At 42.6% G+C, this 17,017-nt stretch overlaps 1 protein-coding gene across 4 annotated transcripts in view; it reads left to right on the top strand.

The window, feature by feature from the left end:
• Positions 1-294: 294 nt before the first annotated feature.
• Positions 295-17,017, top strand: part of SENP5 (SUMO specific peptidase 5) — a 42,865-nt gene continuing 26,142 nt past the window's right edge. Inside the window, exons 1-6 of one of the 4 annotated variants that reach the window (XM_061452390.1) lie at positions 295-1,691; positions 8,283-9,852; positions 13,262-13,367; positions 13,519-13,666; positions 14,301-14,348; positions 16,247-16,324. In XM_061452390.1, coding sequence (XP_061308374.1) covers positions 8,898-9,852; positions 13,262-13,367; positions 13,519-13,666; positions 14,301-14,348; positions 16,247-16,324 — 1,335 coding nt within the window. In that variant the 5' untranslated portion in view covers positions 295-1,691; positions 8,283-8,897. Of the gene's footprint in view, positions 1,692-1,997; positions 2,137-8,282; positions 9,853-13,261; positions 13,368-13,518; positions 13,667-14,300; positions 14,349-16,246; positions 16,325-17,017 lie in introns of those variants that run through there. The other 3 variants (XM_061452392.1, XM_061452389.1, XM_061452391.1) reach the window with 3 other exon arrangements.

The following is a 17,017-nucleotide window of genomic DNA, read 5'->3' as shown; positions in this document are numbered from 1 at the left end:
AGGGACAACAAACCCTGCCAGTGCAAATCATCTTTTGCTGAGTTTCCTGATGTGGCTATTTGCATTCTTTTGTGAATTCAGACTGACTGTTAGCAGCCTCCAAACAAAACATGGTTGTATGGAGATGTACCTTGGCCCTGTCCTTGCTTGGCGACATGAGACATGGTTCAGTTCATGCTACGTGTCCTCTTCCAGCAACCACTTCCTGTACAGCTCACTGCTGTCCAAATTAATGGAATTGTTGCTTTAGCTCAAGATGTGGGAGATTTAGTTTTGGTGTTTGTGTCAGCAATCACTGAAGTCAGGAAACTGCCTTTACAGAGCATTCAAAAGCCCTTTTATTCTTAAAAAAAAAAATCAGATCCAGGCTTCTGTTAAATACAGCAAAGGCTGCCATCATTAAAACATTGGGGCTGCAAGTTTGGCCACAAAAATGTTATAGTAATGCAGCTGGTATTCAGTCCTTTCTCTCGGCATTGCCAAGTCTGGCTTTTATTTATTTATTTATTAATATTCACAAGTCTCATGTCTTTCTTTCATTCCATAAAGCCTCAGTGTTTACAAGCATCTTCTCATCTGAGAATCTCAGCTTCCAGTTTTTAAAGATCTGCTACTAGCCCTCATGGACAGAGACAAAGCATGAACACGTGATAAGGCTGATCCTCACAGGCAAAACCCGAAGGCTTATAAAACACCACATTTAAGAATTCAAATCATGAGTTTTTAAAGAGGATCTCATGAACTTGGACTCCCATTTATATGTCTCAAATGATCAGTGTAGACTGTACTAATGATTGCCTGGGTCATGCCATGATTTCAGTGCAGAGGTGCCAGAGAGCACTGCAGTACTGATGGACTGGGGGAGGAATCTTCCTTCTATTTAATACATTCCTGTTGTAACTTCATGGCCTAAGCACTTGCCTTGTGCAGCCTGTTCACTGTGTGTTTCATAAAGGCCAGAGGACTCATCTTGTTGCTCTGAAAGTGCTTAGCCCATCTTTGGCTGGATTTACTATACAGGAAGAACAAATGGTTGCTTAGGAAAGCAGTGGATATAATGAGAGTGCTGGGCTGGACTTTTTTCAAACAAATAAAAGCCAGCAACTCTCAGTTTGGCGTGGACTCTGCCCGTTTGTTTGTTGCACCACCCCATTGTCTTCTCAATCCCTTTTTTTCCCATTTGTTATAGCATTTCGCAAACCATAGCCTGTGTAATTCCTGGAGGAAAACAGTTCACCTCCTGCAAAGCTGTAGCAAAACTGATGCATCGTGGCTGTTTCCCAATCTTCCCTGCTTCACTGACTTCTTGTAATTTGGAAATTCTTTTAGCTTCTCCTCACAGGGGCTACTTGATGAGAGGAAGTGTAACCTTCCTCCACCCAGCAACAAAAATGCGATGGTGCTGGAGCACTTCCCATTTTCACAATGTCTCTGTACAGCACAACATAGCAGTGGAACTGGCCGCTATCTTCTTCCCCATTCTTCAGGTGGAGGAACCACGGAACAGAGATGTTAACCGACCCACAAAGGACAGCGCAGGGAGAAGCGAAGCCTGCAAGCTCCGCTACCTCAGCCTGGCAAAGCCCTGCCTGCGGCTCCACTTGTACCAGCGCTGCTGCCATATGGCTGACGCCGGAGTAACAACGGAATTTTTTAACTTGGGTCCACTAGAAACATAGCCATATATCGAGGTATTAGTGGTTCATTTTAAAACTCACGTTGTTTATTAAACCCGTCGTTTCTGCAGCTGTTGCTGCTGTGCCACGGAAGACGGGCAGCCGCAGGCCCCGGACCCAGAAGCCGGGGGGGGTCTGCTGCAGAGTGACAATGGCACCAGGAAAGGCCGCTGTTGCCTTCCTGGCTTATACCTCCCAGGCATACCTTGCCTGGACTTCCCGGAAAAGAAATGCACTACCGAGCAGAGCAGACCAAGCCCTGCCCCGCTAGCAGCCGACCCTGCCCCACTCGTGGGCGGACGCAAGCGCCGTGCCCCGCCGGCCGCTGCCCCCCGCCCCGTCGTTGGGCTGACGCGGCGGCTGCGGCGCCGGCGCAGCGCGTTCCGGCCCGGCGTGCGGCGGGGGCGGAGCGCGGCCCTGGCGGCGGCCGGGATGAGCCGGGCGGTGCCGGCGGGCGGAGGTGAGGTGGGGGGCGGCGGACCCGTGAGGGCCGTTACGGCGGTTGAGCGGCGGCCCTGGCCCGCCCGGTGCTCGGTCCCGCGAGTGCGGGGCAGCACGGCCTGGTCAGAGGCTGCTGGGCCTCCGCTGCAGGGCGGCTCCAGCTGGTCCTCCTGTGCGCCCGGAGCCACCCCCGCTGCGCGCAGGCTTTTCTCGCCCGGGTTTGGCTCCACCTCAGTGGCTGGAAAGCCGGGGGACCGGTAAGCGGCGGCGGCGGCCGGACAGTCACCCGGAGCCGCGGGCAGAGGTCGCTGGGCCCTGCTCGCCGCTTTGCTGCCCCCGGCCCTTTCCCTGGGTCTGCCGCTTCTCCTTGTCACTCAGTGGGTGCCGGGGACAGGTGCTGGCGCCTGGTTCCAGGCGTCGTCACCGGGGTTTGACTGCGCTAGCCAGAACAGGGAGTATAGGGGAAAACCCCGGGGCGGCGCGAAGTCCCTCAATGGCAGCCTCTCCTGGGAGGCTGGGGTAGACTGTCCGTAACTACAAGACTGTGAGAGTAAGGGCGTTGGTGGAGCTGGGCAGCTGTAAAAAGCGATTTTCAGTTAAGAGATTTTTTTTGTTGTTTTTTTCCATCATTGAGTTCTCGACCCCACTTCTCTGCCCTTTTGCTCCCAAGACTCCCATTCTCTTTGCTGTGTAAGCGGAGTTCATCTGCTCCAGCGCTGTTTGCCCTCCCCACCCATCCAAACTGGGCTGCGCTGGTCAGTCAGGGCCGGGGAAGCTCAGCGGGGTGGCTGTCACAGGTGGGGTGCTGGACCGTGGGGCAGTAACAGGCAGAGCTGTGTTTCTCAGGTGAGGACGTTTAACTAACGTGCTGCCCCTGCAGCCATCTGCAAATGAAACTTGTTCTAGCCCAAACCTCCCACTCAGAAGAAGAATGCCTTTGGTAATAGCCTTACCTTTACTTACCTATGTATGTGTCACTGCATAAGTAGAGAAGTCATCTTTTTTTCAAAGCTGCAGTAATATGTGTTTAATGCTTGTGAAAATACACTTTGAGGAAAGCCTTTAGAAAACACAAGGGAGACCCTTGAGCCCAGACATGTGCAATGACCTTGACTGAAATTCCAGTTTCTGTTCTCTTCACAGGGCTTGGAGAGGTATTCAGGAAGAAGGGCACAAAGCTTGACTGATATTTCATTAAAATCAATCAGAAGTGTAAAGATGAAAAATTAGGTATGCCCTTACTACTTGCTTGTACAGAAGTAACTTTGGGTTCTTTAATTTAGAAATTTTTCATCACTCTGATTTGTGACAGCATTTCTCTTAAATGCTATTTTATCAGATAGCCATATCTCCACTAATTTAATTTAGCCTGAAGGAGGATGTTTCTGTAAGTAAATTAGAATCATCTTGCCAGAAATAAATTTAGCAGATGTGTAGCTAAATGGGTGAGAGTGTGGGTTACTTCCCGGAACACTAGTAGGGAGAAGGGAAGAAACCAAAGTAACTGTACCAGTTTAAGCCTTGCAGTGTGATAGCTGAGGTCATCAGCTGCGTGTCCAGCTGTGTTCCCGTGAGTTGGTAACTTTGGACTTTGGCCTTTTCTGTATGGTCTTGCGTTAATATGTTATGTTTTGTCAAAGTGCATTTCCTTAGGGCTTGTTTCACCTCTGGACAAAAATGTTTGGTTGATAGTTCACAGAACTGTGCTGGGCAGGTCAGAAAAGAAAGCAAAGAGGAGATAGTTCCCAGTGCTGTGAATCTGTATTGCTTCTGCATGGGCTAATTGAATCATTTCAGACTTCCTGACATTATCAGCTTAGCTCTGGCCACACTGTGGTTTAAAGAGAGACACCCTTCCCCAGTTTCCTTTCTCTGTCTTTCTAATTTTGGATTCCGGTTGGGGGAGGGCCTCTTGTACAGCACGGCCCAGCTCTCTAACCTCGGGCCCGATTTCTCTTTCCCAGTTATCTTCTGTCCTTGAGAGCCAGCCCTGATCTCCCCTGGGAAAGACTGGACTTGCAGGGTGTTGCAAGAACTGCTGCCTCCCTTGGGAGCAGGTGATGCATGAACTACTCGTGCCCACACAAGGCCACACTCCCAAGGCTGTTTGCTGATTACATTACTGATGCTCTTCGAAGCAAGCTTCTTTCATAAATAGCAATAATAAAAACTGGACAGTTGGAGGGGAGAGGTGGGGGAAATAACAACCTAAGAGTTAGCAAGTGAGCTGTATTTGAATTGCCAGCTCTGTGTGTCTCTTGATCTGCTGGCCATCCAGATGCAGCCGTAGATAGCTTGCAGTGATCTAAGTATGGAGTAGTTGTGCTGCTCAAGCGCTGTGGGTTTGTTCTGCGCCCCCATGGACAAAAGATATCTGTGGTCTGACACTTCGAGTGTCAGTAAGAAACCTTTGGTTAGATTTCTGTCAGCAGCATTGGCTGGGACTGCCTTTCCCATTTCTGTGCTCTTCAGTGAAAATCTGAGCTCTCCAAACCTGCCAAAAATAAACAGGGCTGCCAAGGACTAATTAGTGATCAAACTATAACAGGCTGAAAATTGGTGAAAGATTTAAATGTGTAGTGTCTTTTACAGTACTTAATTTCACTAAAGGTGGCATAAGCTGCAACCATGTAAATTGCAAATGGCATGAGTTGCTAATTGCTTAAAGGAAAATATAGCATGTATCTATGCTGAATTTATTACTCAGTAGAGGATCACGGGCCTCACATTCCTCTCTTCCTCGTGTGTAGGTGTTCAGTGAATTTTAGGCCAGCTTTATGTCAAGTTGACATGGTCATGCTTGCTTGTAACTTACCAGAGCTCTAGGGATAAGTCTCTATTCTAAAAAATTGAGTGGCTCCCAAATATATTTTTTAAAGCTTAGCATACAAAGCAAATTTATGACCAGAATCTGCTGTTAGTAGAGAGCTGTAATGGTTTGGGATTGTCTTTGTCCAGTGCAAAAGAGATTGTGCCATTTAGTATCTAATCATTTGCAGGTGGTATGTTAAACATAGCCAGAGGGGTGAGCATTAATGACAGTAAATTTCTTTCAGTCATGGTCTCTGGGAGGTGTACATCTTGGGTTCTTCTGGGTTTAAGATTTTGCTGGCATAGTCTCAGCAGCATCTCTGCTCAGTAGAGGTATGCCTTACACAAAGCAAATATCTCCTAATGGTGCAAGTGCCTCCATTTCAGAGATGTTTTTCATCTTTGTCGATGTATGGGGTGGAGATGTGACTTTCCCTTCAGCTTCTTAAACTTTGGGTGGTGCTTACTTTATTTTTGGTCTTCTGTTGCTCACTTCAGTTCCTTTTCTAGCAACACGCTTTTAAGCTGTCCTTTTGACTTGCTGATTTATGTTGCTGAGTAAAACCAGTAATAGCCTTGTAGCACTGATGGAAAATAAGTTCTTCAAGCAGCACCTTTAATTAAATATTTGCACATGGATTATCTTTTGTCATTCAAAGTAATACTGCTGTTAGGAAAGTGAACTGTTTCAGCTCCTAGAACTGAGATTAGCTACTCCTTGGAGGCCTTTGCTTTAAAGGGATCCAGACTCAAAACTGATTGTTTGAAAAGGAAGAGGAGAGAGCAAGAAAGGTTTGCTTGGATTAAATGACTTAGACTTTCCCATTTTAAAGATTTTTTGTGCAGAAAAAACCTTCAATGTGGAGAAATTGGTGTGTGCATCACAGTCAAACATGAGGTATTTTTTAATCCTGTAAATTATAATGTGAAACATTTTTTTATGCTCTCAGTTAAAAATGAAGCAGAAGAACATGTGGGTAGAATAGCTTTCGTAAGATCTTTTGTTGCAGTGTAAGAAGCTGGATTTCATGACACTAAACAAGCAAATGAGCTATTTTGATTGCTGCTGTTGCAATTGATTGCATTGAAACTGTGGCACCATTCTTGTCTCTCAATTCCAGTTTGCCTCAGGTTCTTTTTGTTGTCAGGACTTATCTTTGCTAGGATCTAGTTCAGTGTTTTTCCCACTGTGATTAGTAGTTCAGTCTACTATGGGTGAAACAATGGCAGCTGTAGGTGTTTCAGCTCCCGTGTAATCCGTGGCTGTTCACAAAATCGGTGGTTGCTCAGCCTTCTTCCATGACTGAGTTTCATGACAATGCCCGTGGAGGGGATGCTTCTTGTTGGACTTTGCAATGAGAGAGGAAGGAGAAGAGTGATGACTCCAAGTCATTCAGGAGTGTTCTTAAAACCTGGCATGTATATTGCACAGTTCCTGGGCACATATTGTTGAGGCGGAGCAGCAGTGAAACCATGACCTTCATGTATGTGCTGTGCTCTTCTTAGAGTACTCAAGACTTGCTGCACTGGCAGAAGCACCTGCTATATGTGGCTCTGCTCAGAATGATGTGGGTTTGCTGGGTTGATTTGTTTTACCTGAATGGAAACGTGGCTGCAGTGAGCTGTCGTAGCAAGACACTGGTTTGGCTGATGTTTCCTGGGGCCACTCAAGGAATCTTTTGTAGGTACTGTACACAATAGGTAGAAATGTAGAGTTTGTCACATTAAAAAAAAAATAAAAAATCCAGTAGTAAACTGGATCTAGTATGGAGAAATATGTAAGTGCTGAAAGAGCAAGTGTGAGAAAGTCGGCATGATTAGATGTTATGTCTTGATTTTTATGATAACTAAGTTGCATGGTGACTAGTAGAGGGTTACAAAAGAGCTGGACTCTACTGCAGTGCTTACACTGTTAAGCTATACTATCTTGCACAGCTCTGTCAGTGGAGGTAGCCAGGTTCCTTTCTAAGGACTGTTTCCTCTGTGGTAGGGATACTTTATCCGAGTGCTAAATGATATTCTTCATCCCCTCTGCATTTCTACTCCCCTCTCACTCTTCCACAACAACAATTAATACAGGAAAAAAAAAAGCCACCTGATGTTTATATCTGAGTAGAGTGAAGAATGCAGCAGAGCTTCTTAAGTCAGACTTTAAATACTCTAAATACCTGGCTTTGCAGGTATCTAGCATTCGTATTTGCCTTCAAAGTCCAAGTGTTAATGTTTTATTTCCACTTATAGGCTCCTTTATTTTCAGCTAGGTGATGCTTCTGTGTAATGCCCAGGACAGATGTGGCTAAAGGAAAATTTGTTATAATAGTCTGTAAGTCAGAATCAGTTGGACAGAGGGGAGCAAAGTCCATTTCTGAATTTAAGAAAAAGAAAAGCTGTTGTAAAATATAGATGTGAGATGTGATGTACCTGGTGAGTCTGGGACAAGTCACATGAAAGATCCTATGTTATGTGTGCAGCTGGTGCTTTCCCCTTGTGTTCCTGGATTCTTCTACCTTTGAATTAATATTTTTAATTATGTAGTGAAGGTGAATAGATACTACTCTGCAGGCTTTACACTCCTGTCTAGTCTCTTATTGCACACTTACGAGATGCAGGTTTTTAGTGGGGAAAGGAATTTTAAGCTGATTAACTGGTGTCCTGAATTGATATTGCTTTGTCAATGCAAAGATAAACACTAATTATAGAAGGTGATGGTGGTGTTGCCTTGTGGAGTGACCTGTTACTGCAGATAAGGAGGAACTGTTTCACAGAGTAAGCTGTGTCATTCTTTATCTAGCCAGAGAATCAAAATTTCTGTGGCAGCATGTCTATGACTGTTCCGTTAAGGGAAGAGTTTGTGTGAGCATAAGAAGTGTTATCAGGGTACCTGCAAACATCTATTGCACAGGAATATGTATTCCCTCTATACAGTACTGATGGAATCGGGTACCTGCACACACTTGTTGACTAACTTGGACTTCAAAGTTTTGTTTTTCAAAAGCTTTTTGAGGCAAGATAGTTAACTGTGCTTGCTCTACAGCATGGGTATTGAGAAAGATTTAACCTCAGGCCAGAAAGTCAGAAATTATATACAGGGAGTATGGGCTGGGTGGGGATTACCTGTTTATTGCTTTACCTCAAGGGAAGGTAAATGAGAAGAGCCTGTTTATGCACCAAGCCATTGCAACTATTGCTTCTTTTCCCTCTTGTTGCAAGTGAGACTGTCCTAGGGAATGTGGCACTGTGCTTGGAGGACAGGTGGAATTTTAGATAGGCATGTTGCCTGAGGAATGTGCCTTAATGTTTTGCTATTATGTTACAGTCAAGGTAACTCTGAATTCATTTCATTTACTCTTTCAGCTGTTTTCAAGATCAAAATGCAGCAGAAAAATGAAAAACTGCAGGCAACATTTGCTCTGGAAAAGAAGTCAGTTGCTGGCCCAGTCTAGAAGATGGACCACTGGATTTGGGGAGCTTGGGAAATACTGCTTCCAAAAGCAATTTTTCCTAGCTAAGAAGAAAAGACACAGTGCTCAGCTAATTGTGAGCTTAAATCACAACAAACTGTACAGAAGACTGCAGTGCAGAAGGAAGGCACTTGAGCTCCAGAGCAGGTGGGCTCTTGAGGCGCCTCTAAATGCAGAAACCTATCAAAAGCCTGCTACTGAACCGTACAGATTTCCTCTTACTGAGAGCAAAAAGATCCTGTCCCTATCCCAAAGCCAAAAGCCCATCTGGAAAAGTAGTAAGAAAACTCAACAATGAATTCTTTCAGAGTGAAGATCACTTGAATGAAGAATTTGAAACTGTTGCAATTCTTAATAGCATCTCTGGCAACAGCCGTTATGTCTCATGTGGTACACTGGATGGTGCTGCCTTACCTGTAAAGAAAGGTAGTTTTGTATATAGCAGGGAGGAGAGCAATAATGGTAAGGGCAACAGAGTCCTCGTAGTTTTAAACAACTGTAAAAGGAAATGGTGTTGAAAAGGGAGTGGAATGGAACTTGTGGACCCTTGACAACTATAAAGAGGTCCAAATTTAACCATCATACTGTAAAAAAGAGATCTTTATTTATGATGCATAAGAAACTTTCTATGGTTAGATTTCGCTATAGAATTATAAAATCTCCACAACTTCGAGCAAGAGGCAAAACCTGCAAATTGAGAAAAATCAAGCCAAGGTGGGTGAAGAAAGTTAGGGGGGACCATCCAGAGACGCTTCAGAGAGATTTTGAAAGTGGATTGTGTAATTGGCTTTCCTACTGGAAATCTAAAAGTAACCGTGTTTGGAACCGGTACAGCTTAACAGATATGAACCATAATACACCCAAATCTTTAGGTGAGGAGAGTGAACCATGCACACATGAGGTCCGCTTCACACAGGATGCGTTACCATGTGCTGAGCGGTGTTCTGAGGAGCCAGAATCCAGAAGGCCTGATGGCAGTGCAGATGCTGTCCCACCAGAACTGCATGCTAGAGCATCTCCAGAGGCAGAGACCTTGCAGCAGGTGGAGACCAACGGGGCTGTGGCAGAGGAGCATTGCTCTGACATTTTCATCTCTGTGACAGGAAAAGAAATTTCTGTTTCAGGTCAAGATGATGCTGAATCTAAAGAGGTTATGGGTGTAGATGGAATGATACTGTCGCAATCCTCACAGGATTCCGATGTCAATCATAATTTTTCAAATGGACCTTTATCCATGGAGCTTGCACAAAAGGAGGACAGCCCTAGCCAAATGGAAGTAGAAGGCTCCTTAAACCTGGACATTTTTAGTGCAGAGTTACTAGATCACCCTTACTGTAAAAGTCCTCTTGAGGAGCCTTCACCAGAAAGCACACGACTAAAATCTGGAACTCATAAAGGAGGCAAAAGGAACAGTCAGAAAACTTCTCGGGTGGCTGATGAGCAGTTGGCGACGTGGCTTTGTGGTACACCTTTTTACATACCTTAGGGCTTCTAGGAGTTTCTGAAAACTGCTGGATTTGTTGTGGAGTTTACATGTTGTGTTGATTCCTTTATTAAAATGGTTTCTTTTTGTGAACTGTAAAGAGTACTTACCATAACACTTAATGAAATGAGGCTGCAAAGAGGAGAGCTGCATGAAGGGAGGACAAATCTATGCTTATCTGACAAGCTGTTTTGAGGGATAGTTGAATAGTGCCTCTGCTTCTTTTGTTTTAGAGAATACAATGTAATTTAATTGGAATCTTTATGAAAAATTGTTGATAAGCATTTTTAATGTCTTTTATCATGTGGTTCAGATGATGATAAGGGGTTAAAACTACCAATGGTATAAGTGGTTGACAGTTATTGCTCAGCTTGGTTTTTGAAAAATCCCTGGTGTTCCAATACTTCCAGCCTTATCTTTTCTTCTCTTGCTCTTATAGTGCAACTAAATCACTTGATGAATCTCAGGTTTCAATAGCCAATAACATATTATTCATTGTCACTCAGTTTTCTCTACAATTGTTCATAAAGTAGGCTTAATGAATCTTATTAGATAACATTTTTCAAAAAGGCAAGGGTAGTCTTAGCAAAGGTTCAGCAGAAAGACTGGAATTTTTGTACTCAATGCTGAGCATGCAGTTTTAGATAGTCTCTTTAAAGAGGAACATGGTAAAAATAGTAATCAGTGTCTTATTTATGTCTAGCAGCATACCATACACATAGTATGGAACAGCAAATTAACACATTGTGCCACCTAGTACCATTAATACAATGTTCAAGATCAGTGGTTTTCTGGTAACTGAAGTATTCCTTTGGAGAAATTTGCTTCATAGATTCCCATAAACCTGAAGCTGGTGTTAGTGTTAAAGGGATTGTTTGAAGTTTGATATGCTCTGATTTTTCTGCAGACCTTTTGTCCTTCAGTTTTTCAATTGATCCTCTAAAGCAAAACATCAGGAAGGAGATATTGAACCTCAAAAGATGGTATAGCTTTCCACATCCATATCTGCAAGTTAGTATGCGATGTGTTTCTCTACGACTGGCTTTACATGATCCAGCAAGGAGCAGGCACTATGTGACAAATGGAGAGAAACTGTGGTACCATAGTGAACGGACCACTTCTGCAGTGGAGTTTTAAAGTTTGTCCAACAGAAAAAGATATGTGGTCCTTCCATAACAGTCAAGAACCAAGACTCTGTCAGATTGGCAAAGGTTACTGTTTTCCAGGCTGATAGGCAGTCATATTCCTGTTCAGAGGAGGCTCGAGTAACTTAAAAAATTAAAAGGCAGAAAATGCACCAAGCTTTCCCACACAGTAATGTTTTTCTTACCTGGCTTCTGCATGAAGGTAGGTGAGACCAGTTTCCATTTTCTTCAGAGTTGAGGGTTCCTCCCTGAGGATTTAAGCCACGTCTACATTACGTACTCATACCGATTGTATGGCTCTTCTTGAGTTTTCTCAGCTGAAAAGCTATAAAAAAGAATTTTAGCTTTGGTATAACTATGTACAGGAGTTCTTGTATTTTTAGGAATGTTAATAATTAACTGTACCCTAAAGATACTGCTAACGTAGCAAGAGTTGCTAGGGTTGATGCATGAAGCACATGTAAGTGTTGGGGATGCTCTCAGTTTTTCAATTTCTCTGCAGCAGCTGGTCTCAGATGTTAATGGGCTGCAATACTTAGTGCATTCTGATGTGATATTTGTTATCATACAGAGCTCCATGGTGAATCCTGTTTATGATGGGTGTCTGATCATGCACTAGGTCCAAAATTTGTATTTTCCTCCTTGAGTTACTCAGTTACACAAGCTAAAGTGAAGTCAGAGCCTAGCTAGCAGTCTCCCAAAGCTCTGCTGCTGTTAGTTGTAGCTACGAGAACAGTCCTTCCTCTGGGTGTATGAATAAAAAGCTTTTAGAAATTAGATATGCTGAAAGAGAATAAGGTACACTTATACGCCTTAGGCATCGTCTATCTAGACTTCTAGCCAGAGTGAGAAATATCCTTCCTGTCGTAGTCTGCTGAGATGTAAGGGGTAAAAGTTGTTAGGCAGCTGTGTGTCAGTGTTGTGAGGAAGGTTATCTTCCCATCAAGAGTACTTCCTTGTTGTCTGATCTCTCTTCAGTCCTCCCTTCTTCTGTCATGCATCCAGATGTACTTCTTGCTATACTTCACAGTTTTTCTCAGCTTTTGGAGTTTTGTTCTTGGTCTCTCTTCTTTCTTTTCTAATTCTTTTCTTACTGTTGTTCTTCTGGCACTTTTTTATGTCACACGTTTCTCTTGTCTTGCTTCTTCCCATCATGATATTCAAAAGTTTCCAGGAAATGTTGTTAAAGTCTTAGTAAGCAGATAGCTGACCATACACTGTCCAGCGATGCTCTCTGCCATCATACCCTGGCTGGAGAAGAGCGCTGTAGTTTGGGTTGGTGTGATATCCCTGGACTCTGATCTCAGATCCAGCGTTCTGTATACAAAAGGTGTGTTTTCTGCAGCACTCGAAAATTAATTTTCAGAAAGCTGGACAACTTGTTCTTTTTTCCCCTATTCACTAGCAAGTGTTGAAATTCTGTTTTCCATTCTATTTCATTCTTGAACTAGTTTTGGATGCTTGGATGGAATTTATGTCTCCAGTGTTCCAGTCTTGTGGTTGAGGAAAACATAATCTATTTCATGGCTTTTTAGATTCCTCCAGCATTCATCTCTTCATTATTTCCTAGTTTGTATCTTTTGTTTCTGGTGGTACAGCTGCCCAGTGCTTTCCCAGGCAATGGCAAGCTGACACGGCTGGCTGTGTCACCTTAAATGCCATCCCTAGGATGCAAGGTTAAGTGAGTTAAGCTTGCTGAGAATCTGTCTGATGCCTTTTCTGTTTGCTACGGTGGCAGCAGAGGAACTGAACAGACGGCAAACTCTCTGCCAGCCAAGGCTGCTTACATCTGAGAAGAGTAATTCGCATACCATAAGGACAAGATACTGGTTTTTTCAATGAAAACTGTTGCAGAAACTGATGGCTTTTCCTGTTGCAGTAAAATTATTTAAGTTGCTAATTGAAAAAGGCAGGGGTGTGGATTCTCCTAGTAGCACTGGTATAATTAGTTTGATGAATATATGTGTGTATATGGCAAGAATGGGGTCTGATCTTTTCCTGTGGAGATGAGTGATCAGATTGCTGCTTTTTTTTATTTTTGTCCTCCTTCCCTCGCTTTTATTTAATGTTGCCAATTTGAGTGCAGTTTTCTTAGATATATACTTGCCATGTGTGGTGCTGTTTGTTGGTTGGGTGCAGAATGATTGTTGCTCATACTAGGAAGAAATGACTGCTTTATTGGAGTAGTGAACTTAGAAGGTTCTTTTATATGATTGCACTTTCATTTTTCTAATATATTTGAAGGATTCCTAGATGAAGTTATGAAGAAGTATGGCAGTTTAGTACCACTGTGTGAAAAAGATGTCATGGGAAGATTAAATGAAGTCTTTAATGAAGATTTCTCCCATAGGTGTGTAGCACTATCTAATTTTAGACTTTGTAAAGGACAGATTGCTTGCATTGCTACTGCATGCTCCATGTCTAACACCTATCAGAACAGAAGTCCATTTGACATAACCTTGATGTATGGTTTTTTTTCTACCTTTTCAATCCTGTTTTAGAAAACCTTTTATTATGAGGGAAATCGTGAAGTATCGGGAAAAACATCCAAAAACCTCCATGTGCAATTTCCGGGTCTTCTATAATAAGCACATGCTAGACATGGATGATTTAGCTACACTGGAAGGCCAAAACTGGCTGAATGACCAGGTCAGAGATGCTTGATGTTTATGTGCTTCCTTAACCTGTTTTAGCCCATTAATATTAGGATATTAGTTGTTTACCTTCTGCTACGTTATAGGTGGACTGTCCTTACTGTACACTAAAAGAAGTGGTGAGCAGCTTTTACAATGGCAGGTGCAATAATAGTGGTTATGAGTCTGGAAGATGGAAGGTGTCACAAGTGAACTGTTGTCTTTTGAAGAAACCATGTTGCACTATTTTGAGAAAATTGTGGCTACCCATAGAGGTGTTAGCACCTTCCCCCATCCCCAAGCTTGAGCAGATAACAAACAAAAGCAGGGTGAAGCAGCAGCCTGTGGCACACAGTCAAAATCCCATGAAGGCTGCAGTGCCCATGGCATGCACCAGTAGACTTAAATTGACTTAAACTGCATTTCAGATTAAGGTAGACCTAGAGCAGCTAGTTACAGTCTCTCTCTGTGCCAACCACGATTAGTTCCAGAGTGCTTGTCCTTCAGACTGCACCAAAATCACTATAATTGCTCACCTCCTTACTGCTGTTTTTTCTGTGAAGGGTCCTACATTTTATGGGAACTTATGAACTTACTTGCAGTTTACAAAATGACTCTGTATGTATTCAACTATTTACTAATTCCTACAGATAATTAACATGTATGGTGAACTCGTAATGGATGCAGTCCCTGAAAAGGTGAGGTTTTTTGTTATTATGCAAATGTACCTAGTGAGAGATTTCGAGAGAAGGCTGAAACATTGAGTATTTCAGCTACAGAACTGAGATTTAGCTCAATGATGATCTGAGTGGTTCTGTTATAATTTGTTGCTATCTGCTACTCAAATTTTCTTCTCTTCCTGTGCTGAAATACAGTTTTCAGCGCTGTTGCCCTTGTTTCAGGAATTTATTAGATTAGCTCTGCAGGTGATCTCTGTGGTAGGCTGATGTTACTAATGTACCTGTAGAAGACAGGTGACCTGTTTTTGCTTATCCCATGCTCCTTCCTCCCCTAGTGCTTTCTGTCTCCAGCTTTTCTGCTTCTAAAGTGCTTTTTCCATGCCCTTGCTCACTAGTCTAGTGTTTCAGGTGAAATTTCTGATGAAGATGAATTTCTGCTGAGATGACAAACCATGAATTGTAGCATCTGAACCATGCACATGTGCTGCTTGCACTTGTCCACCTGCCCACCTTGTAGTTGTGGGGCTGTAACGGCTCCAGCTGTGTCAGCTGCCTGCCTAGTGAATCTGAACTGGTGCTAGAGCTGCTTGGTTCCTTGGCAGCAGTGACTCTACAGGACTCTCTTTGGTTTGTGCATCCTGAACAGAATGCTTACTGCTTCCCAGCTTTGGGGTGTAACTGTTGGTGGCAATTGGAAAAAAAAAATAAATCAACCCCTACCTTCTCTGTGACTAAATTTGCAGCAGTGGCAATTATAAAGAGCCATCTGTTTACCAGGAGAGCTGAACAATTTTCAGGTGAGACCACAAAGGAAGAACCAAACAAAGCCATTTTTAGATGAGCCCTGCAGAACGTAACTCTTCAAATCTTCAAGCTCAGAAAAAGCAGTGTTGTTGCTTTGATTGGTGGTGATGGTGATTCTTCATTAGTATTCTCTATACTTCCTGAGTGTGTGCTAGGGTTGGGGTGTTGGAGATTGTATCTGTTTGCTTGTGTCTGCTTTTTCTTCATAGTGCGTAATTGAAATCCTCATGGGAGATTTGGTGCTGCTACCTCAGAATGTGGTTTTGAAGTCTGTTGGCATAGTTAATGGGTGTTAGACTGTCTTTTCAGATACTGAATTTTCTAACATTTTTTCAAGCCTTCTACTGCCTCTACAGTAGAAGAATTGTTTAAAACAGATGTTGCAGATTTCCATTTGTACTAATCTGTTCCTGTAATTGCAAGAAGCTAATCACAAGGAATAATAGTGTTAACCTGGAGCTAAATATTTTTTTAACATAAGCATTCATTTTTTGCCATAAATTTAGGGCTTTACAACACTTAGTTTGTATACAAAGTATACTACATCCCTCTAGTTACAAAACGAATGCAGAATACTGGTTTTATCCAGAGCTGGTCATAGTAGTTGAATACAAATGATCATGGTGTTGAGTTGAATTTAATAACCATTTTGATCAATTTAATTTATTTTTTTTTCAATCTCAGCGCTTCCAACAACTAAAATCACAAAGAACTCTCTTTCCGTCACCCCCAGTTTGACAGTCCAGTGTTCTCTTCCTTAATTCCTGTAAAGAACAACAAAACCTGCAACTCCTTATCCTGGTGTTCATCTTGCAAGTCGATCCGCAATAAAAAATTAAACATGATATGCCTGGAGATACAAAAGTGTAAATATAAATACTGCAGTGGCTCACATCATAAATTAGATGGAAATAAGTCTTGTTTTATTTGCTTGCTGAAGAACAGCAATAGTTTAGGCTTGGCAGAGCCTCTGTTTGTCCCTACCAGGGTTCTGTTTCTAAACCTGCATTAAATATTGCCTCATTACATATTGTTTTGTATAAATTATCCTGGGGGAGGGGGAATGATTGTGCATGGATTTCTGTGCTCATTCCTTCTCTTTCTCTTTTTAGGTTCATTTCTTTAACAGTTTTTTTCATAGACAGCTCGTAACCAAAGGATATAATGGGGTGAAACGATGGACTAAAAAGGTATCCTTTAGCTCCATGTCATCAATGCTTTGGTTCTTTGGGGCTGGGTTGAATCACTAACTTGAATTTACAAAGTGTTATTGGCAAAGGATGGGTTTGCAGAGGAGCTATACAAAGTGGGCAGGGGTTAATAAAAATAGTTGGGTGGCATTATTCAGTTAGTATGGTTGTGTTGTGAAAATGTACTTTGAATGGCTTATTCTTCAGTGGTGTGGTAGGTTATCTCTTCGTGTATGTTCATGCAGCTGTTAATTTAGCTGCAGGAAATGTCTCTTGGTGCTCCTAACAGTGCCAGGTACACTAATCTACAGGAGAGCAGGCTTAATTCTGATTCTTCCTTTTATTTCAAACTGGGATTGTTTCATAAAATTGTTACTCCTGAGTAACACATACAGGTACTGAAAAGCAGAAATTAGAGACCCACAGTTAATAAGCTGAACCGCTGTTTGCATGAGAAGAACAGAATTCTCCTTGCTTTCCAGGACCCATACCAGGTCATGGGTTGTGAGATTTTCTGAGGCAGCTAATACAAAGAGCAGTACTCTCTTTTATTTTTTTTTTTTTTTTTCTTCTGTGAATGTTTATCCTTTCTAATATGGGAGATGAGGCAAAGCTAATCAAGGACCATGTTTGAATGTATGATCTTTCTGCAGAAGCACTTAAATAGCACACATCTGTGAAATGCTAGATATG

This window comes from Pezoporus flaviventris, unplaced genomic scaffold (assembly GCF_033815535.1).
Source record: "Pezoporus flaviventris isolate CSIRO_AGI_PZ_B2104156 unplaced genomic scaffold, CSIRO_AGI_Pfla_v1 ptg000013l, whole genome shotgun sequence".
In the NCBI taxonomy this organism is placed as follows: domain Eukaryota; kingdom Metazoa; phylum Chordata; class Aves; order Psittaciformes; family Psittacidae; genus Pezoporus; species Pezoporus flaviventris.
This window is presented reverse-complemented; position numbering and strand designations above follow the sequence as displayed.